General features: G+C 46.7%; 1 protein-coding gene across 3 annotated transcripts in view; it reads right to left on the reverse strand.

Annotated features, from left to right (window-relative positions):
- The window catches only part of PLEKHG1 (pleckstrin homology and RhoGEF domain containing G1), a 178744-nt gene that overhangs the window by 127177 nt on the left and 27678 nt on the right, over nt 1-23889 (reverse strand). The window contains exon 1 of one of the 3 annotated variants that reach the window (XM_040448897.1): nt 17182-18164. The exons of 1 other annotated variant lie outside the window; for it this stretch is intronic. In XM_040448897.1, the coding sequence (XP_040304831.1) occupies nt 17182-17305 (124 nt within the window). In that variant the 5' untranslated portion in view covers nt 17306-18164. Of the gene's footprint in view, nt 1-14952; nt 15393-17181; nt 18165-23889 lie in introns of those variants that run through there. One more of the 3 variants, XM_040448898.1, reaches the window with a different exon arrangement.

Below are 23889 nucleotides of genomic sequence, written 5' to 3' on the forward strand. Positions count from 1 at the left end.
ACAAAGTTTCATGAACGGGAACCTTCAGTAGGCTGCTTGCGTGTACAATGCTACCAAGTGGAGGCACCAGAATTTGAACCCAGGCAGTCGGATTTCAGAGCCTCCCCTCTTTCTCACTATGCAATTCTGCGGGATGTGTCCATTCACACCACAGATTTATAGAATTAGAGAGCTTGGGACGTGGGCCTTGGAAGTTTAGAGAGGGCCCTCGGAAAACAGTTACTATAAATCTTTCATTTTGTAGAGGAAGTAACTAAAGCCTGGGAAGAAGATCACCCAAGGTAAGGTAGGCCGGTGGCTCTCACCATCAGAATCACCCAGGAGGCCTGCTCACCACAGACTGCTCGGACCCGCCCTCAGAGTGTGACTCTGTGGGTCTGGGGTGGGGCCTGAGAATCTCTCACAAGTTCCCAGATGGTGTTGATGCTTCTGGTCTTGGGAATACATTTTAAGAACCAATGACCTCGTCAGTCACTCTCTGAGCCAGAATGAGGTTTTGGCTTTTCTCACTTTGTATCTTCCCAGTAAATGGTGGCTACCAGCTGCTCCATAACAGTGAGAGTCTGAGGGAGACTGGGAGGCCTGCTAGAGCAGTCCTGGATACAGTCATGGGATGCTCTCCTCCTTCTAGTTTAGCTGAGACATCTGGAAGCTTCTTCTGGAAAGCAGGCACATTGCATCACGATTCACTATAATGCTGGTACTTCACTATGACCCTACCTACCTCTGTATCCAACCGATCCGAAATGATATGATCCTGCTTATTGCCAATAGTGAGCATTATTCTCACTCTGAGCTATTTACCAAAAACTTGTAATCTAACGTTTGGCTCTTTTAATGCTAACCCTAGCGGGAGTTTTAGCAAAAGAAGCAGGGGTCATGAATAATTGCCAGTATTTATTCTCAGAAGAAAAGGACGATGGGACCATTTCAAAGTTTTCTTTTGTTTACATTATAATTCAGAAGGAACTTTTTTGTTTATTTGCTCCAAAGAGGATCTTTCATTACGGTCCTCAATAGAGTGAACTATTTTGAAAGTCGGGACATTGTTTAATTATTGTTTAAACTTGCCACATTTTAAAGTTGCTTAGTGTTTCGTGTTGTCACAGGGCGTTCAGAGGCTTATGCAATTTAATGAGTGTAAGGTTGACTGAGCCTGGCACACATGGAGTGTGCCCAGAGTGCCAGCCAGCTTTATTTTTTTTTTATTTTTATTTTTTTAATTTTTTTTTCAACGTTTATTTATTTTTGGGACAGAGAGAGACAGAGCATGAACGGGGGAGGGGCAGAGAGAGAGGGAGACACAGAATCGGAAACAGGCTCCAGGCTCTGAGCCATCAGCCCAGAGCCCGACGCGGGGCTCGAACTCACGGACCGCGAGATCGTGACCTGGCCGAAGTCGGACGCCCAACCGACTGCACCACCCAGGCGCCCCATGCCAGCCAGCTTTAAACATCATTGCTCCTATTATTTAACAGAGCCCAAGGGTTATTTACTAGCCCATTTGCTCAGGCAGGTAGGTAGGGTGAAATGGCATGAGCCGAGTAAGTAGACAGATCTCAGAACCAGAACTCTCTCTTCCCCATTAGCAAGGGGATGTAAAGAGCATGACATTCAGGAGGCATTTAGGGAGCATCAACATCTATGAGGTAATTATAAGGTCACCCACAAAACCTCCCAGGACTTAATACTCGGTAGTCACTTACTGAACCAAAGCACCTTTTCAGAATACCTGCTAGGCACTAGACTTTCAGGTAAGGGTTCTAAAGAACATTACCTGGAAAAAATTATTTTTTGAAATAAGCATAAGTCCGTAAGAAGCGGCAAGAAAACAAAAAACTATACAAGGAGGTCTCCTGTAGCCCTCACCCAGTTTCCCCCAATGGTAACGTTTTGCGTGACGATAGGACAGAAACAAAACCAGGACGCTGACATCAGTCCAGATCATGAAGGTCATTCGAACTTCATTAGTTTTAAGGTGCACTTTGGTTGTAAAGGACATAAGAACAAAGGGAAGAAACAAAAGGGAGATGTAAAGACAATGAACATGACCGCCAGTGTCGAACCATCTGGTGGTACTTAAATAAGACTCTCCTTGAAAAAAAGACCTTTAAAAGATTTTTTTTTTCCAGAGACTATGCTTAAAAATTATAATCAAAGTAAAAGTAATCTTTAGAAGCCCCCATTATTGTATTCATTATAAGTGAGTCTTATAGCAAGTCATTAAAGTCATTAAAGGTTCCCCAAGTATTCTTCCTTGACCATTCTTGTATGTATGTGTATACACACACACACGCGCGCGCACACACACACACACACACACACACACACACACACACACATACACATATATATTTGAAAATATTAAAATTGAGTATTTTAATTAGCTGGAATAGGTAAGGTTTTATTGTGTATCTGATTTTCATCATATACAGTCAGGTTAAGAAGTCAAACTAGGGCACCCGAAGGGCTCAACTGGTTAAGCATCCGACTTCGGCTCAGGTCACGCTCTCGCGGTCCGTGGGTTCGAGCCCCGCATCGGGCTCTGTGCTGACAGCTCAGAGCCTGGAGCCTGCTTTGGATTCTGGGTCTCCCTCCCTCTCTCTCTGCCCCTCCCCTGCTTGTGCTCTATCTCTCTCAAAAATAAAGAAGCATTAGAAAAAAATTAAAAAAAAAAAAAAAGAAGTCAAACCACGGATAGGCCAACAACTTCTTTCATTAAAAACTATCTTTCAAAACCGACATAACACAAGGTAGTTCACAACTGACCTCCCCGTTTGATGCGTCTGCCAATATTTGGTCTTTAGCTGCAATATTTTTTTTAAAAAAGCAGCAGCAGCAGCCCACAAGAAGAACAAAATGTCTTCAGAAGCTCCTAAGAAGCAGATTCTCTGAGTCCATCCCAGAAGTACTCTCCTAAGCAGGGAATGATGGGGTGACATGTTTGATTATTCGCCCTAAGAACGCCGCTCTGGTATTAGAAACCAAAAGCGTTTCTAAAAACCATTTTCCTTTTGCATGGTGGGGATCCGTCGGCGTGGATCTCCCAGCAGCAAGGCCAGCCAGAGTAAACAGATGTTTCACTAGGCAGAGGACCCAAACTCCCCTCCACTGTACAACCCCTGCTGGGGTCATCTGAATTCCAAATGACCAAGCAGAACTTTTGCGGAGAGCTCCCCCCGCCCCCCTTCCAGGGCCAGCCCTAAGCAGGACTCTGAAATAGGAGAAGCTTGCCCTGGACCACACTGGTGCAGCCCCCCCCAGTCCCCAGGGCATCCCTACTCATCCCAGTGGAGTGTCCTGAGAACCCCACCTCCTCCCCGCAAACACCCCTGCCCACCTGGGACTCTCTCCTTCAAGGGCTGGTGCCCTAAGCTTGGCCACCTCACAAAGATTCCGAGGACACTGGGACAGCGTTCAAATGAACTGCCCAAGGCACAGAGCTTGAGAACTCTAGGCCTGACTCCAAGTTCAGTGCTCTCTCCATTGCCTACAGTGTGCTGAATTGCTCTGTAGGTCCAAGTGGTTGGAAATGTACCGTTTGATGCGTTTTTCTTAAGTTCAAGAATTTACAAATTGTTTGTGATGGTCCTTACTTTTTCAGAATCAAACCATCAAATACATTCTATTTCAGCTTGTAATTTTATCCTTTGAAAGACAACAAAGTCTTCTCTTTAATAACATGTGAAGAGAAAGCCATCTCTGTCAAAGCTTTCAAGTGGATTTCGAAAACCTTCATCACATACCACCAGCGGACTCCGTGTCATGCACACCAAGAATACCTTTAAGGGGCGCCTGGGTGGCGCAGTCGGCTAAGCGTCCGACTTCAGCCAGGTCACGATCTCGCAGTCCATGAGTTCGAGCCCCGCGTCGGGCTCTGGGCTGATGGCTCAGAGCCTGGAGCCTGTTTCCGATTCTGTGTCTCCCTCTCTCTCTGCCCCTCGCCCGTTCATGCTCTGTCTCTCTCTGTCCCAAAAATAAATAAACGTTGAAAAAAAAATTTTTTTTTAAAAGAATACCTTTAAAATAGTTCCCTTGAGACCTCTCTCTCCTGCACAGAGTTTTGTATCTCTGGACTTAAAAAAGCGCTGGCAAAAATATGCTCATGAATCAGGGATTCATAATTCAAACTCTGGTCGGCTTAAGACTCCTTCTGTGCATTTTGCATAGAGATGTTGTTCAGGGACGCAGCCACAAAGTGAGCTCCACGGGGCTGAAGAAAAACAGACCACGGGGAACATGCACTGATGTGTCCCCAAAGAAGGGAGAAGCGTGTGTGCATCGGTGTATGCGGGTAACTAGTTATTCAAAGCACTTCCGCGCAAGATTAGCGCGTCTAAATGTCATCCTCTGACTTCAAATTGAAATCTGCAGATTATTCCAGAGCTGCCAGCCCAGTAGCCCTGCAGGCCTGAAGTGGCTCGCGGCTTCGGGGAGAGGAGGAGAGACCTCGCTCATGAAGCCCTCTGCTGCTCCCGCCCACGGCGCTACTGAAGGTCTCTTGGTTTTAGGGTGAATTTCACTGCCACGCTTCCTCGACTTTCAACTGAAATCATCAAAGAAATAATTTAAAGGACATGTGGCCTTTTCAAAATAGTTACAGAGGGAAGTGGTTCTAAAACATTTTCTGTACACTCAATTCGTCCTCATCACAGCCTCGATACACAGCCAGGGCTTTTGACACCATTTTAGGTTGATAACCAGTTTTCCGGACTCCCTGCGTAACTTATATAGGGTGCCCCAAGTTCACCCAATTGGTTGTGAGAGTCGCCAAGAAAACCATCCATTCGCACCGTTAAGGTGAAAATTCTAAATCTGAATTATTATTTTGATGGGTCTTCTCCCTTCTTTCTTCCTAAGTACTGTGACTACACTTGGTTACTATACAGACATTTCCTCACAAAACCCCCCTCCATTCAAGAAGGGCACATTTTGTTTGCAGAAATCTTCAGCAACCAGATAGAATTCATCATAGAAACCGGAGGGTCAGATCTTTGCAAAACAACAGCAGTGAACATTTGAGTGCTTGTGTTGGTCAGGCACTGTTGTGAGCCCTGGAAATGCACTGTTTCTTTCAGTCCTTGTAAGAATTTGCTTATCCCCATTTCAAAGATGGGCAGTTTGAGGTTCATGCGAGCTATGTAACGCATCCCAGGTGCTACTGCTGAGCACAAAGCCAGGGTTCCATCAGACCTGCTTACTCCAGTGTCAGTATTCTCAACCATTACCCTGTACTTCAAAGTTTCAAGGAAAGGGGAATCAGTAGTTTTCTTTGAGAGGAAGAAATACTTTCTGCAGTCAAGGATCCTAGTCTGTAGAACAGAAACTACAGAGTGATTGAATATTTCTAGTAAATGCCTCACATTTTCTACATCCTTAGCGCAGATAAAGGCCAACTAAAGGCGACGACTCAGCAGCTAAAAACCAAAGGACAAAGACAAACAAGCAAACAAAAAGACAAAGGACAATGTGCTGTATTTACAGTCTTTGAGAAGTTTCTCAAAACGGCCAAATATGAAAAAGTACATATGCAAAAACGTCAAGCTCAATTCAAGGTCGAGAAGCATAAAGCATTGAGCAACTTCTCTGCAACCAGAATGGAAACCGGGGTCAATTCTCAAGTAGAACAAATATTGTTCTTTGGAACGGAAACTGGTTGCTGAATCTCACCACAGAGCAAAAGGCTTATAAACTTTTGAAAAAATAAGGTTCACATGGAAACAAAAACACAACAGGAACTCCAATATGGAACCTACCAGATGCCGTGTGTCCTCCCAATTCTTTTAAAGCCATTGTTGGCCATTAAAATGTCAATGTAGGAATCGTGAAATACCAATAACTCTAGTATTCCAGAGGAAATGTTTATGCTGAAGTTTTTAAACTTTGGTTTTATGAAGACTTCCTAGCACGGAAGATAGATGGAAGCGATAACGTGGAGGTTTAGGCAGCTCCGGTTACTAGGAATTGACCAGAACGCATCTAAAAGACAGGATTCAGTCACGAGGACCACACGGTACGAGCTAATAATGAGAGCTGACACTTCCCGATTTCTCACTATGTGCCAGGTACCATTCTGCAGATTTGTTAAAACTCACGTCATTCTCACATGTCTAAGAGGTAAGCATTGCTAGCGCCCCTATTTTGCACCTGAGAAAAGTGAAGCACTGAGAGATTCCGTAATGTCCAAAGTCATACACCTGGGACGCGGCAAAAGTGGCCTCTGAACCAGCCGGTCTGATGCGGGGACGGAGACATCTCCCACGGCTCTGATAACTCCCTGTGCAAAGCTCTGCGCAAGAGGACGGGGACTGTCCACGTGGAACCGAACGCACGGGGGAGAGAAAGCAGCAGTTTCCGCCATGTTCCTTCGGCAAAGTCTCTTATGACTGGACTCGAGGTGCCTCTCTCTGAGGGCCCACTGTCCTGTTGGAGAGTCAAAGCTCCCAGGCAAACAGTCAGAAGCCAGTAGAAAGATGAAGACCAGCGAAGTAATAACTACGTACAAAGAGGTGCCGGTTTGGTGGGGAACAGCGTCTAACTCCCCATTTTCTTGACGTGTTCTTTGCATCTTTTTCCACTTTACCCTGCCTGTCAAACGAGTCACGACCTCCCTGACCTGGGCCTCTCATGCGCCACATCCCCCTCACAGCTGGCGCCAAGTACAGGCTTCGTAGATGCATGACTTACGTGTGAACGTCTTCCCACAGAGGCTGAGCCCTGAGCTGACTCCTCAGGCAAGTGACGGGTGAAGAGTCACGGAAAGAGGGGGTGAGAAGGCAGTCGAGTCTAAGAGAACAAAGCCATGGCGGCTGTGAAGAGAGAGAACTCACAGGGAGTAGCTGGCATGAACCAAGGACGTGCGTTGGACTGTGACCAAACAGGGCAGTTACTGATGCAGGACCTCACAGTCTATCCCAGGGAATTCAGAGATTATTCCAGAGGCAATTAGGATCATCGACTGATGATGCTGGGGAGAGAGCAACGTGCCAAGGGCTTTGTTTGCTGACATGAGAGCTTCCAAGTCCCAGAGTTAGAATGATGAGAGAGAGAGAGAGAGGGAGGGAGGGAGACAGAAGCCAAAAGTCAAGAAGCAATTTCCAGGAAGGGAGAAGACAGTGATTAAGTCACACAATGTACTTATTTAATTTTAACATGCTGAAAGGCAGGCCGCCAGTACACAATACGGGCATCTTTGCACTATTCTGACAAAGCTGGGAGAAACAGAAAAGACTTGTGGAGGGACAGCGGCCACATGAATTCACCCCCGTTCCTTGGCCCGGTGAGTTCTGGGGAAGCTTCCACAGGTTTCCACCGCTTCATTTTCTGCTGCGGGTTGCTGAGAGGATGAAGTGAGACCAAGCACGAAAAGAATTTAGCCAAGCGTCCTGGTACATAAATTTTCTAACTTGTGTGTTCTTAGCTTCTGTATTCGCCTACTTGGCATCCGTTAATTACAGGGCCAAAGTGGTTTACATCTCCCCCGCGATCCAGAGCCCGTACTCGGAAGCACCTCTTTATCTAACTCTTAGGTACCAAAGCAATACTTTCCTGCTCTACTCATCCCAGGGTCAGGGGCCAGTCAGCGAGGGACAATCCCCATGTCCCAAGGCCTGCTGGGATTATTCGAATTAGCCAATCCTAGGCTGTTTGGCCTGCCCTGCCTTGCATGGGCAACCCCCAATAAAGGCTGGGCCTAGGCTTTCCTCTGGTTCCTTTCTGCCTCCCGACTGACATTGGTGCTTCCCCGGTGGTCCTGCACGGCAGGCCACGGCCCTCCTTTCGGGAAATCTAAGTAATAAAAAAATCTCCTTTGAGTGGCATTAGTCTGTGTTGTTACTTGGTCATTTCTGTAATTAAAATCCCACAGGTACAATCGTTGAGACAACAGAGCTCCGTCAAGAACAGCCATGATAACTTTTCCACAGGCCATAACATAGAATCAGTTAAGTTTATACCCCTTCTCTCCATCCCATCCTCTCCCGTTACTTTCGTGATTTTGACCTGAATCATTCCAATAACCTCCTGAGGACTCTTGCTAAATCCAATCTCTTGCTCCCTCAAACCATCTCTCCTCATGGCTCTCCTCTAAAACTCAGGATGTAGGTTACCCTCTGCCAGGAAAGCTTGATGTAGTTCCCTCTGGTCTGAAAATTCAGCCCAACTCCTTATCTGGGCAGTTAGGCCTTCCAGGGTCTGGTCCAGAACTGCAGCCATACTGGGCAACTCAATGTTGCTCACTTAGGCCACAGCTTTTCACACATCTGTGTCTTTGCTCAGTCTGGTGCCTGCCCTTGGGATGCTTCCCACTTTCCGTAAATATGGAGATCACAGGGTACTTGGGGCCTTTGCATCTGCTTATATAACATAATTGTTCCTCAGAGTATGTAACTGATTTCAAATCTTCACTTTGACTTCGCAGAACCTTCATGAGATCAAAGAGACTGGAAGTGTAACAAGAGCAAATACTTCCTTTCTGAAGCCTTCAGTCTCAGACTTGGAAGTATCTTCGATGGTTTGGAAGGCCCAATTTAAGTTCTACTTACTTGGGAAACTCTATGCTCTCTTAAAATTATGCGTCTCTATGTCTCTTAAAATTAATCATTTGTTGGGGCGCCTGGGTGGCGCAGTCGGTTAAGCGTCCGACTTCAGCCAGGTCACGGTCTCGCGGTCCGTGAGTTCGAGCCCCGCGTCAGGCTCTGGGCTGATGGCTCAGAGCCTGGAGCCTGTTTCCGATTCTGTGTCTTCCTCTCTCTCTGCCCCTCCCCTGTTCATGCTCTGTCTCTCTCTGTCCCAAAAATAAATAAACGTTGAAAAAAAATTTTTTAAAAATTAATCATTTGTTTCTCGGATAACCATTAGCACTTAATTCTGTCTATTCATATTATATTTGTTGCATTTCTTTACATTTGTTTTCCCTAGATCACAAACACTCTTTTGATGAAGTTGAGGCTAAGCTTTAGATAGATCTTCAAAGTTGTCACCACAAGGGAAAAAAATTCTGTAACTGTATACGGTGATGGATGTTAACTAAACTTAGAGTGATCATTTTGCAATATATACAAATATTGAATACAGTTTCAGTACACTTGAAACTGATATAATGTTACAGGTCAATTATGCCTCAATAAAGTAAGGACAGGCCTTAGTAATTCTTTTATCTTTCTAGCATGCCCGTTAGTCTTACACATAGCGGTTGCTCGGGGGATATTTACTGAATTATAAGCCCTATGATTATTCTAGTTAAAATATAGGGCTCTTATCAAGTGGTAATTGCATAGTTAATTATGGGCAAATATGGGAAAAGGTTGATATGGCTCATTTAAACTAAGAAAAATTAGTATAGGTCAGAGTATAAGAGCCTGTTACATTCTATCAGGAAACAATGACAGATGTAAGCATCATTCTAAAGTGTTACTGTCATATTTAGTCATTACTATTAATTACACAGGGGGTTAATACAAATTTTGGCTTACAAAGATAAAAAAACTGTTTAGTTATACGCAAACCATACGCCAAGCTGTGATGTGCCGTTTCTTTCTTTCTTTTTTTTTTTTTTGTTTGTTTGAAGTTTTTATTTAAATTCTAATCAGTTAACAAGTAGCGTAATATTGGTTTCAGGAGTAAACATTAGTGATTTCTCCCTTACATACAACACCCAGTGCTCAACACAACAAATGTCCTCCTTAGTGCCCATCACCCATTTAGCCCATTCCCCACCCTCCGTCAATTCATCAACTCCCTCCATCAACCCTCAGTTGATTGATTCTCTGTAGTTAAGAGTCTCTTATGGTTTGCCTCCCTCTCTTCCCCCGCCCTTGCCCTATGTTCATCTGGTTTGTTTCTTAAATTCCATATAGGAGTGAAATCGTACGGTATTTGTCTTTCTCTGACTGACTTGTTTAGAGCGATGCGCAATTTCTCAGTTTTCATTTTGTCCATGCCCACAGTTGCTAGGCCAAATATGGGGTAAGGTTGAACATTCCAGTTGGAATTTATAGAAGCCTGACCAGGCATTTTCAAACTCTACCCAGTCCTAAAGAAAGAAATGGGCCACGTCCTGGCTGGACAGGAACCCAGAGGCACCCACGTAGTCTCTCTTCCTTCAAGTCTATGCTAGAGCTGAATGAGGAAATCAGGTTTGGGTAGAACTCAGTTATAACCTCTTAAACAGCCACCTGAAACGTCTCCGAGGTCCTCAATAAGTATTTGGTGGGTTATCGGACTTTATCGTCTGACTTTCTACCCAGCATAATTGTGGAAAAAGAATGTTGGCTGAGATTTACAGCGACCTCTTCTTACCAGGTGGGTGGCTGGGCTTGGGAAGGAATGAGAATCACTCCAACTGATGCAAGGAGAAGCTGTTCCAGCCGACATAACGAAGGGAATGGTGATTTAGAAAGAATCTTAAAAATTACTCAGAGATGATTACAGGCTGTCACTGAGAAATGAGGAAGGAAGGGCTTTCTTTTCGACTACAGGGTGTATGGCTCTACAGTCAGAAATTATTATTTTATATTTAGGCCAATGGCAGCCCTGTCTGCCTTTGAAATGTAAAAAGCAATAATAACTTAAGTACCTGGTATGCCTTACAAAGCATCAAGACAGATTACACAGGCCATAGATGAAAACCAGGCTCCCTGCTTTATAACACCTTGCATTTCACGGTTCTGAAGTCACCGGTTATCAGTCATCGAGCGCCTACTCTACGTAGGACACTGGGCATGGTGGATTGAGAGAGCATCAAGCCGTGGAGCCCTCCCCGGGCTCATCGTCTAGGTGAGGAGGGAGGACCACAGGGAAAGGGAATAAATGCTCCTGCTGCATCACAGTCAAGTCCTTCAGGTGGTCAAGGGGCTTCCACAAAGAGCAACATTTCCGAAATAACGGCATGAACTAAAACGAACACGCTCTCTCTCAACAAAGCACACAACTTAGTTGCGATCTGAAATTTGCAACTAAAATCCTTGATTAGATTTTGAGAAAGGGGGTGGGGAAATCACCTACAGCAAAGGTAGCCTATGATCGCTGTCCTCAACCTTCTTCCCCTGTCCTGTACGACGTCTGCAACAGTCCAAGCACAATCACAGCTGGTTTTAGCGTGCCGAGTGGGGGGCTGCCCCCATATAAAGGTACGCATCCTGACTTTATTTGGACAGAGCTGGCACCAGTATAGTTATGTCTGTATTTAAAGATCAAAACCGTGAAATCACCCAAATCTGCCTTGGCCTTCAGTTTCCTTACCCCCTGGAGGTGTAAAAGGGTTTCTCGAGGTGTAGTGGCTTCTGCCTCAGTCTGCGCTCAGTTCCTGAGCTCAGCGCTGAGAAAGAACAACCAGGTAGGCAAGGCCGAGGGCAGTTGTGGGTTGAAAAGGCTCGTCTCAGGTCACACGGCTCAGCGTTGGGACACTCCGATCACTCCCATTAAAAGACATCACTAAACATTCACGAAAGACGCGAACTAGGTGTTGCCAGGTTTCTTGAGTTAACTTTTACCATTTCACAGTGAAATATTTATATTATATAACAGATCCACGCTCCATACTTTGTGGTTCTATGGAGTGTGAAATAATTACACCTATTACTTTTTTTAAAGTTTATTTATTTTTTTAATGTTTGAGAGAGAGAGAGACAGAGACAGAGAGAGAGAGAGACAGAGAGCAAGTAGGGGAGGAGAGGAGAGAGAGACACACACTGAATCTGAAGCAGGCTCCAGGCTCCAGGCTGTCAGCACAGAGCCTGATGCGGGGCTCAAACTCATGAACTGCGAGATCATGATCTGAGCCAAGGTCGGCCGCTCAACCAAGCGCTCAACTGAGTCACCCAGGTGCCCTAGCTTATTTATTTATTTTGATAGAGAGAGAGTGTGTGACCAGAGAAGTGGCAGAGGGAGAGGGAGAGGGAGAGGGAGAGGGAGAGGGAGAGGGAGAGGGAGAAAGAGGGGAAGAAAAGATCCCAAGCAGGCTCCACACTGTCAGTGCAGGGCCACATGCGGGGCTCGAACTCACGAACTGGTAGATCATCACCTGAGCCGAAACCAAGAGTCAGGGGGGCTTAACTGACTGAGCCACCCTGGTGCCCTGATTATAACTATCAGTTTTTATGTCAAAAGAAAAATCATTGCTCCAGAGGATAAAGAAATAAAGCATAAAAACCATATTCTTTAAAAAAATTTTAAAACCAGATTCTTTTTTATTTAAAATCTTTTTCCTGGTACCTAAAAGCACAACTTTAAAAACCATTCATCACTCCATCTGAAGAGAAATTTATTGACTGATTACTCTGTGTCAGGACCTGGACTGAACAATAGGATAAAAAGATTTTTGAAAAGATCAATTTATGGCCCTACCTTTAAAGAACTGAAAATAAGTAAGTTTCTGAGGCTCTTCATGCTTTAAATAACTTAAATGTAAAAATATCATTAGACTGAGAATACTGGAAGATTCCTTCATGACTAGGTTAGAAGTTCAGGTATACTGGGGCGCCTGGGTGGTTCAGTCGGTTGGGCATCCAACTTCAGCTCAGGTCAGGATCTCATAGTTCGTGGGTTCGAGCCCCGCATCGGGCTCTGTGCTGACATCTCAGAGCCTGGAGCCTGCTTCGGATTCTGTGTCTCCTCTCTCTGCCCCTCCCCTGCTCGTGCTCTGTCTCTCAAAAATAAATAAATGTTAAAAAAAATTTTTTTTAAAGTTCAAGTATATTTAAGGGACAGAGAATAAAATAGGAGGGATTTAAAACATACTATTGCATCAGCCATAAAAGGGTTCTGATACACACTATGGATGAATTTTGAAAACGTTATTCTAGGGGCGCCTGGGTGGCGCAGTCGGTTAAGCATCCGACTTCAGCCAGGTCACGATCTCGCGGTCCGTGAGTTCGAGCCCCGCGTCGGGCTCTGGGCTGATGGCTGGGAGCCTGGAGCCTGTTTCCGATTCTGTGTCTCCCTCTCTCTCTGCCCCTCCCCCGTTCATGCTCTGTCTCTCTCTGTCCCAAAAATAAATAAACGTTGAAAAAAAAAATGTTTAAAAAAAAAAAAAAAGAAAACGTTATTCTAAGTGAAATAAGCCAGACGTGAAAGGACTAATATTACATGATTCTACTGATATGAAATAAGGAGGTAAATTTATATACAGAAAGTAGATGAGAGGTTACTAAGCGTGGAGGCAAGGGAGAAATCGTTCTTGTTTAATGGTTGTAGAATTTTTGTTTGGGGTGATGAAAATATTTGGGTGGTAGACAGTGGTGTGGCATAAATTTGTGAAAGTAATTCATGCTACTTAGTTGTATCCTTAAAAACAGTTAAAGTGGCAAATTTTATGTCATACGTATTTTACTATAATTTTACTATAATTTAAAAACATGAATAATGTAATATACCAGAAACAACTGAATTGTCCCCTTTCAATTAAAAAAAATATTTTTAACATTTATTTATTTTGAGCGAGACAGAGCACAAATGGGGGCGGGGGCAGAGAGAGGGAGGGACACAGAATCCAAAGCAGGCTCCAGGCTCTGAGCTGTCAGCACACAGCCTGATGTGGGGCTTGAACCCACAAACTGCGAGATCATGACCTGAGCCTAAGTCAGACGCTTAACTGACTGAGCCACCCGGGCACCCCTGAATCGTACCCTTTAAATGAGTGAATTGTACGGCATGTAGATTATATCTCAAGAAACCTGTAAAAAAACCCCACCGTCCCTCACAGGTTGCATATGACTGTCATCTTGTAAAGCTCTGATTATTGTTAAATAAACTTACCAGGAGCAGAAACAGCTGATCAATGTTTGCAATACTATGACTCATACTTCTTACTACATAGCTAGGTTTCACAAAAGATCACTAATCCTACTGGAAGTTTAGAACACAGAGGAGCCTTCTATCTTTTGCAGGCCTGATAAAATAACTAATTTACTATCTTGCAATGGATACTTATCAGACTGTTTTCAAAACCACCTCTTGGCCTGATTCTTGAGCGTGATCAGCCTGAAAAGTCCAGCTGGAAACCACCGTCAGAACAAAACAAACGACAGCATTTAGTTTTTGTACCTCTCAGTCGTAGGTCAGCTACAGATCAGAGCATGCCAGTTATCTAGAGAAGCGCCCGGCACATATTGACTTTTGACACGTATTCGTTGAAACGAAAGAACAGTTGCATCGACTGCTTAGAAAGCTCCCAGGGCTGTGGGTCAGATAAAAGCATCTTGAGGGGCTGCAGGCCAGCTCAGAGAGCCCCTGGGAGTTTATTACCGCTGGGCTCATACTTGCTTTGTGTGTTGGCTCTGTGCTCTCACAGGTCAATCATCAGCAAGGCCCAAGAGCTCCTTTCTCAATAAGTTTCACTAAGAAGTTCAAGGTCCAGACAGAACCGAATGAGGTCAGGTATTTCAGGAGTATTGCGTTCTAATGAAAATTTGTTTCAGAAAAGGCCACAATAACCCTTTGAACTCAGTGAACAGGAGAGCTGCGTTTCGGTCACTAGTCCCATCGTGGCCTCCAAACAAGAGTAACAGAAAACAAACACAGTTAATAAGGAAACCCAGAAGCTAACCTTGTTTTACCATTTCCCACAGCAGAGGCAACACAGTGGCATGATTTAGACTAGAATTTGCCAAGAGCCCGTACACATCTTGTCTTACGGGTCAAATACAAATATCACAGAACACGGATTATATCTCAACATGAAAGCTTTGGCAGGAGAGTACGGTAGAAATAATGCCCTTTTACTGGGTGCCTACTGAAGGCACCTGCGTCTTTGATAGGAAAAGAGAAAAAACAAAACTTCCACAGGTGAGCTGCCCATAATTTACAATAACCGGAGAAGAAAAACAGACGTTAGGTTTGTCAGTGCTATTTGGAGGTGGGGGAAGCTCGTAAGACCCTCATCACCTTCCCGAACCCTTAAGAAGAAAAAAAAAAAAAGATCACACGGTCACGGCCGAGTTGTCACGAACGTACCCTGAGTCAGAATTCCATCTCGGCTCCGTGGAAGAAGGGGTTTGGATTCAGCCCTTCGAGGGGAGCTTCGACTCCTCCACCCTCGGATGAGAGTCCCCACCATGGTCGCGGACAGCATGCTCCCCGGGCAGCCGCGGCCCCGCTGCGAGACGGGGAGGGGTGGACAGCCCCGTCAGGCTGGGGCAGGACCAGGTAACTACACCCAAGGCGGACAGGTCTGGGCAGCTCCACTGCCTTCGTCCTGCACCCACATTCTCCTCAGCTGGTGTTCTTAGCCCTCCCTCGGGAGGCCCAGGGAAAGTCCGGGAGATGGGACGAGAAAAGCAGACAACGCAGAAATAAAAAGGAGGGATACGAACAGAGCCAAGCAACGGGAGGGGCCCGTCGGGACGACACAAGGGCCAAGCTCCTCCACACGAGGGAACTTTCTTTTTATTCTTCCCTTTTCCCTTAAGGAAGTCTCGTTTTTTAACATTTAAAAGTGGCTGTGTGTGGGTGGGGGGGGGGGCTGGGGGGAGGCATGTACCTTTCCAGTCTCTTTCTCTCTTCCCATCCCATTTCTCTCCTGAACTGCAGCTTTGGGACAATTACTCTTCCAGAGAGAACCATTCTCCTAGACAAACGGAATTCCTTCACAATATATGAGGAACATTTCTACTGTTCCGAATGTTCACTTCGCAGAATTATGTCAGCTTTTGTGGCTGAGGGAAGTTGGTTAAGGGAATTTAATAAAAATTCACAATCATGTAAACTCTCAAAGGCTTTTCATTTCATTTTGTTTTGTTTTATTTATTTATTTTTTAAGTAGTGTTAGCGGACTGAGACAGCCAGGTGCCCCTCAAAGGCTCTTTAAAAATGAACTGATTCCAGGGGCGCCTGGGTGGCTCAGTCGGTTAAGCGTCCGACTTCAGCCAGGTCACGATCTCGCGGTCCGTGAGTTCGAGCCCCGCGTCGGGCTCTGGGCTGATGGCTCGGAGCCTGGAGCCTGTTTCCGATTCTGTGTCTCCCTCTCTCTCTGCCCCTCCCCCGTTCATGCTCTGTCTCTCTCTGTCTCAAAAATAAATAAATGTTAAAAAAAAGTTTTTAAATGAATTGATTCCAGTAGCCTAGTTCTTTTATCTCTCCTGGTGAGCTGGCTGGAGTTGCCTCATACCGAGAAGGTGGGACCTGAGCTCCATTTAGTACACTGCTCACTTATGCCCCCTACTGGTCAAGATGCCCGGTGCACATTGGTTGGAGACCACCGACTGCATGAGGGCTGTGGGAGGGGCAAGTGGTAGAAAGTTCGAGAATCCCTTGAGGATCTCTAGCTGCTGTATTCATTCACCCTGGGTGGTATTAAGATTGAATTAATTGTATTAGCCTGAGAGGTTTTGATATAATTTACTGTTCTTAATGACGTCTATGGATTATGCCAATGAAAGGATCTACATCCACACACTCCTTTTCTCCCAGTGACACCTTATTTAACAAGATCAAGACTGTTTCTGCAGGAGGCAAACTCCTCAGATCCCTCCCTATTCTTCACGCACACACAAACGTCTACAGTGTATTACAAAGCAGCAGGGTTTTGAGGGTTCACACTTTGCACATTCATTTTGCTGAAGTGTCCCTCATTTGCTCATTATTGTGAACATTTCCAAAATTTAGAAAAACTTTAGTATCACTGCAGAGGGAGGGAAGGTAGAAATGGAGGATGGTGACTTGAAGGGCTACAAGACTGGGAAGCTGTGGGCTCTAGTCCCTCCTCGTCCCAACCTCAGGGTGGGGGTCAGCCGCGAAGCTGGGGCACAGTGGCTATGATCATGGGGGGCGGCATTTGATGAGAGGTACGGGTCCTGTCTCTTCCAGTGGTGCACCCCAAAGTGGGGACCGCCCTCTGCCACGTAGCATGCCTTCTGCTGTGCTGGGCTCTGCCAGGGGTCAGCAGATTGCTGCCCGGTGAGCCATGTACCTGTCCTTTAGGGAAAGGGCCGAAGAGGCCTTCAACAGTCTCTTAGTTCCCATGACCACCAGAGTCACAGGACAGGCTGAAAATGCCTTTGCCGGGCCCCCTCCCTGTGGGCATGGAGTGGCATTCAGGAAAGGACAGCAGGGGATCCAGGTGCTCAAGCCTGGGGCCTGGTATCTGGCCTGGAGGTGGGGGATGAAGCAGGACTCTTTGGGATGGTCCAGGGTCACTCGTTAGGGGACAGGACCAGGAGGCGGGAACACAGTAAGCGTGTTTACCTCGAGTCATTTTGTTTAGGAGCTCCGTGTCCAGCTGCAGGAGACTGGGTGGGCTGGGGGTGAGGCCCCTGAGGGATTCCAGGAAAGGCTCTATCAAGACAAGCTGAAGCCACCTTCGCCCCATCCTCGGGTGGGGTGGCGGAGATAACACAGCGATGCCGCAAAAGCCAAGGGTCTGCCGTGCAGACTATAGAGAACCAGCATTCTTCAAGTGGGGCTCTTGTTCAAGGTCTCCCATCGTCACCGCTGCCACGGATCTGAGATCCCCGCAAACCACAGACATCGCTCCTCGGTGGGCGAATCAGAAGTCCAAGGTGACGGCCACAGGACACGCGGCCAGAGCCTGACGCCCAGCAATATGCCCAGATTCAGACCCTGAGAGCCCTGTGCAGCTGCTGTTATCAGCCACCAGAAGCGACATCAATGTGGAAAAGTAGGTGAAGGGAGCCACCTGCTAGTTGCAGTGAAATTCCCTGGACCCCATGCCTGAGTGCTCCCCAGAGGTCTGTCTCCTTCGTATCCTCACGGTTCCCAAGGCTCATTCGCCTGGCACTCGGCACACTGGGCTTATTCTGCCGGCGATCCCCACACCGCAGGGCGCCCCGGGAGCTCTGGATAAAATGCAGATGCCCGGGCCGGCCCCACTAGGTCTGGGACGGTGCAAGGGAGCTGGGTGGCTTCGAGCTCCTCACACCGTCTTACGTTACCAACCCGGAATCCAGCTGAGGGCGGTACGAACAACCCCCCCCTGACCGGACTGTGGGCTTCTTGAAGCCGGAGGCCACCACCTTCATCATCTTCGCGCCCAGCGCCGTGTTGCAGCCAACACACAGTTGGACGAAGAGAATCAGCACTGTGGCCAGAGGCCCAGCGGACCCCGCCGCTGCCCGGCTGCCCGACGCCCTGATTCTCCCAGCCGCCTCTCGCTTGCCGCAATCGCCCACACTGCCTGGCTAAGGGTGCCATCCGGGGACCTCGCCAGGTCTTTTCTGCACCACAGGCCCCTGGGAATCCCCACGTATCACTCGCCTGTGGTGTTTTACTCCAGGCAGTGACGGTCTGTCAAGGCTGCCGTTTTCCGGGCTCCCCACCCCCACCCCACGCAGAACGGCTCCGCTCCACCTCTGCTTCGGATACTCCCAGAAAGGGGTCTGCGTGCAAGTTCAAGGCTCAGGCTTCACGGCAGCGTCGAACACTCTGCTGTCCTTGGTCTGCCCGTCGAAGCAGGTGGGCGCTCAGTGTCCAAGGTTTTCCCCAACAGGAAGCTGAGTAATGACCGTGACTGCTGTGGGAAACGTGGGCAGGAAGAGGAAGAAGAGTAATGTCCTGCCTGTGTAGGTCAGCCCCACCCTTCCTAATTCATACACATATACTTCCTTAAACAGACCTGCCACACGCCCAGGGTGTTCTTCCACCAAGATGCAAAGGGAAACAGCTTTAATTGCGAGCACATGAGGTCATTTTCCTCCCAATCAGCCTTCTGATGACATACCCTCCCCCTCTTCATGAATAAGGACGCGTGGAGGAAGGAAACACACTTTGTCTTCAGCTAGGAGATCTGGACAATCAGAATCACACCGAAGGATCCTGAAAGGCCAATACGGCTCATGAGAGACTTTACTGCATAGACGTTTGCTTCTGATTTCCTATGGTGACAGTGAGTTACCAACTACTCTCTAAATCCCATTAACATAAATACTGTGCCCACACCCCCCCTATGGAGGAGGAGGGCTGAACTGGGCCATCTGCTTCTCTGTAAGCTCTTAGGGCCTATGATAGTTCAGGGCACACAAAGGGCACTTAGCAAATATGGAGTCTGTCTGTAAATCCGTGTCAGGCTGTGATATGGCTGTCCACTGCTGAAACGTGCGTTAAGCCATCAGAATGAACTAGGACTCCCATCTCTGTAGCAAATATCCGATCTCCCGTTATTGTGTCAGGAAGGAGATGTTGGGGCACAGGGCGGGGCTGTGTGGGGGGAATTTCTTCATAGCTCCTGATTGCTTTCTGCCATCTGGGCGGGGTCCCAGGAGCTTCTGGTCTCTCTTTGACCTCGCACACAGACTTCTCTTTGGGGCAGAAATCGGGAATTTGGTCAGCGAGTGTAGAAGGAAAACGGGGCGGGCGTCATCTAGCCCCGCTCTGGTTCTTTTCGGCAGAGAATTGCCCACAGGTAGCCCACGTCTTGCTTTACTTCTTGTCGCCACAAGGGTGCCATGTGCACAATCCACTCTTGTCGGGGTGGGGGGGGGGGAGGCTGTCCTATTCGTTCTGCCGCGTGGGAGAGCTTCGGCTTGTGAGTTTAGTATTAGATACCCACCCCACAGACGCAAGGCACAATCTCCTGTCAGTTTTATCGATAATAAAGGTGAGAGATTGGTTTCTCTGCCTTATTCCTTTGTTTTAAATTTTCAGATTGCTTCAGAACCTGGGTGGGAGGAGAACGTCTTTATTGCCCTGTCCCCCGATGTCCTAAGTGTGGGACACTGGTGTTTATTTGGCGATTTAGAGCAAGTTGTTTTATGGGTTAGCTTTTAGGGTCCTGCAGCTGGCTTCTTCTGTGACTTTGGAGAGCAGCTTTAAGCCTTATACCACATGCAACTTTTACTCTGACAGCTGATTTCAGCTTAAGATGACTTTGCCCACAGGGGAGCGGCTCTTTCTAGAGAATCGGGGCTGTTCATCGACACATGAATGGATAAAGAAGATGTGGCCAATTTTTACGATGGAATATTACTCAGCCACAAAAAAGAATGACCTCTTGCCATTCGTGCCAACAGGGATGGACTTGTTAGGCTAAGTGAAATACATCAGACAGAGAAACACAAATGCCATAAGATTTCACGTATACGTGGAATCTAAAAAAAAAAAAAACCCAAAGGAATAGAGAAAAGAAGCAGAAACAGGCCCACAAATACAGAGAACAAGCTGGCGGTTGCTGGAGGGGAGGAGAGTGAGGGGATGGGCAAAATGGGTGGAGGGGAGTGGGAGACACGGGCTTCCAGTTACAGAATGAGTCATGAGGACGAAAGGTACAGCACGGGGACTACAGTCAACGGTACCGTCACAGTTTTGTATGCTGGCAGATGGTAGCTATGCTTGTGATGAGCACAGCATAACGTGCAGCCTTCTGGAATCACTCTGCTGTAGGCCCGGATCTCACGTAAGGTGATGGCCAACCATACTTTGATGAAATAAAAAGATAGACAGACAGTCAGACTGCAGGCACCAGGCCCTCCCAAGCAGGGTTCAGGCCTCACTCCCCGAAGCAAATGACTGGGTGGCCCCAGCAAGTGCAAGCTGAGCCTAATGGTGGGGGAGGGGGGGGTCGTTAGGAAGGAAGCTACCACTGCTTGCCCTTGACCTACACAGGTGCGGGGTCTCTGAAGCAGGTGTACGGAGGCAAAGAATCAGCAATCGGATAAGGAGAGTCCTTGTGTTTACAGGCGACTGAGACACCAAGGGCGAACAATGCTGCAACGCAACGAGTGCCGTATGTCTTGCAGAGGGGGGCACAGCTTCGAGTGCTTCTTGCCAGGCCCGTCCAGGCAGCACCAGATTAACTGCTCCAAATCCCACTCTGCATCCAAGGCCAAGAGGAAATCCAGGAGGGGCAAAATTTGGATTGAGGTGGCTCTTTGTGAGTCTCCCCACACTGCGGGGCCTTAAGATAGTTCTAGATCAATTGGTTCTCTCACTCAGATACCACTGAGACTCTGGAGCTGGCAATGGCCTTTGGATCAAAGTGCTGCATGTTGGGAACTAACTAGCTGCTCTGGGGGAAGAGAAATAAAAACCTATTTTCTAAATTCGGAGGGCCTGCAGCCGTCTGTGTTGGCTTAGTTCGCAACATGAACATGGTGGAAATTCTAAAGCGGAAAAAAAAAATGAAAACGAGAAGAACGAGACGATGCTCTACTGTTGGTTCTTTTCTCTGAGTAATAACCACAACCTGGGCTGAACTGTTCTGAGCTGGACGCGCTACAAAATCCAGCTAACATTACCTTAACTCCCAGAGGCCGTGTTTATGGTCCTCAGTGTTGCCGTGGTCGCATACGGGGATAAATATCAACGTGTGTCGTGTCTGCGGATATAAATCAATCCCTGAGAAACCTGCCTGAAATTCATACAGAATTTGAATTCTCACACACACACAAGCAGGTCTTGTAGTCTAGAGACATTTATTAGCTGCCAAGGCATCTGTTTTCTCTCCGCCCTAGCGGTAGGAAAACGTGGTCACACTTGCCCATCTCAGATGACTTTCCTGGACTCTCCAGGTGTCCCGCTGCTCCAGGAGCAGCTCTCTTCTCTTCAAGGGTAAAAGTCACATGGGGTTATCTGCCCTCACCTCTTCAGCTCTTCCCCAACCCACTCGAATCTAGTTTTCCCTTCGTCTTTTCCAACCATCAGAACGGCTCTGTGTCTTCATCCAAGCTGGTATTTATCAGTTTCTTTCTCATGTAACTTCCGGCAGTGCACGGCGCTTTCGGGCTCCTCTTGAAGCACTTTCGTCCCTTGGGGACCACGGTCTCTTATTCTCCTGGTTTTCCTCCTGCCTATATTGACATTCCTTTTCAGTCTCCTGTGCAGGATTACCCCGTGACTCCTCTGTATCTTTGGCCCAAACTTCTGAGCACCAGACCAGTATATCCAAGTGACTCTTTGAGATCTGAGAATTCACAGGAAACTGAAACGTAATAAATTACCCAAAACGAAATGCAATCTTCCTCCCCAGTCTGGTTGCCTTCCAGTGACTGCCACCCGATTTGTGTGGACACACCAGCCAGAAATTTGAGCCATCCTTTCCACCTTTTCACTCCAGATATTCGAATCATGACCACTGCTAGCTTCTTTGGTGGTGGTGTTTGTTTTGTTTGTTCTTCACTTTTTAGCTCACTCTCGAGTGTCACTGACTTTTCTCCATCTCTGCCCTGGTCATCTTTCAATTGTACTAGCATAATATTCTCTTACACCTTCTCCTGAGAGCACAGGACCATCACGCTACAAGCTTTTCACACTGCAAATGGGATGTCACCCCACCCTTACCTCATCCACCGAAAACTCCCCTATGCCTTTCATTTCATCGAGGACCACGATCAAAAATTTCACATGATCCCGAACACCTTGTACCTCCTAGTCCCCGCCTCCTTGCTAACTTATACGGGAGTCTCTCCTGGATGGCTCCAGACTCATCACTCTTCTCTGAGCTCCTCTAGGAGATCCGGGTCCCTACACATTGCTTTCCAGCCACGAACAACCTCCTGCCACAGCTGTGACTGCCCTCAGTCCAGCTACCACTCTTCCAGGCAGTGCCTATATGTTTGTCCTTTCTAGCATTGATAATTTGCAATGAACTCTTGGTTCATAGTCATCTCCCCTACTAGTCCACTCTGTAATATTGATGTGGTTGTATGGGGGGGGGGCGGGGTGTCATGTGTGTTTTGCTCACATCAAAACCCCAGAATAGTGCCTGATACATAGTACCTACTCAATGAGCACTTAGTGAATGAATGAATGAATAGCCATCATGCACTGGGGCGTTGGTATAATTAGTGTGCATGATATTTCTATCACAGCCGCTGTAATTAAAAAAAATGCTATTGTTATAATGAGAAACCAAGTTCTGTTAAGAAAGCAGCCCATAATTATAAAATCATTCCCGTGGGAAAACATGATCTACTTTATGATACCTACTTTATTTTATGAATTCTCCAAAGAGCACTGTGGTGCAAAGTGGGCTGCCTATATTTGTCTCCTCTTTAGATTTAAGATTCGCATCTTCCGTGCTCCTAGAAACCCTATCTGCATTGCTATCCACAGCCATAAAGCTCAAGAAATTTAACAAATGACTAAACATCTCTTGGCAGCTTAGTATTCATTATAAGATTAAAACCTAGGTTAAAATACATTTCAAAAAACCCATGAAGCTTGCATTCTATTAAAAACATCGCAACTAAGAAATAACATTAAGGCAGCAGAGCCTTTCCGTGGCTGACTCTTGATATATTGCAAAAACGATTTTCACATTTACAGTTGACCCTTGAACAGCATGGGGGTTTGGGGCACCCCATCCTCCCACACTAGAAAATCCACATGTAATTTTCAACTCCCCAAAACTTCTATAATAGCTTACTGTTGATGGGAAGTGTTACTGATCACATAGACAATTAACACATATATTTTATATGTGTGTGTGTGTGTGTGTGTGTGTGTGTGTGTGTGTATTTTAACATTTATCTGTTATTGAGAGACAGAGAGAGACACAGCATGAGCAGGGGAGGAGAGGGAGACACAGAATCTGAAGCAGGCTCCAGCCTCTGAGCTGTTAGCACAGAGCCCAACGTGGGGCTTGAACTCACAAACCACCAGATGGTGACCTGAGCTGAAGTCGGACGCTTAACCGACTGAACCACCCAGGCGCCCCACACGTATGTTATATATTATATGCATTCTCTACTGTGTTCTTAGAATAAAGCTAGAGAAAAAAATGCATGAAGAAAGGCACATGGAAGAGAAAATACACTTACAGGACTGTGCTGTATGTATCAGAAATAATCAGTGTAAGTGGACCCGTGAATTTCGGGCTCCTGGGCTCTTCTGGGGTCAACTCTACTCTTTCCTCTGCATCAAAGTAAGAAAGGCCACCCTGCATTAGTGTGGCACCTTTACTGACAACTGCAATTTACTAAGAATTTGCTTAACATGTTG

Source organism: Herpailurus yagouaroundi, unplaced genomic scaffold, assembly GCF_014898765.1.
Source record: "Herpailurus yagouaroundi ecotype Mexico unplaced genomic scaffold, PumYag 198, whole genome shotgun sequence".
In the NCBI taxonomy this organism is placed as follows: domain Eukaryota; kingdom Metazoa; phylum Chordata; class Mammalia; order Carnivora; family Felidae; genus Herpailurus; species Herpailurus yagouaroundi.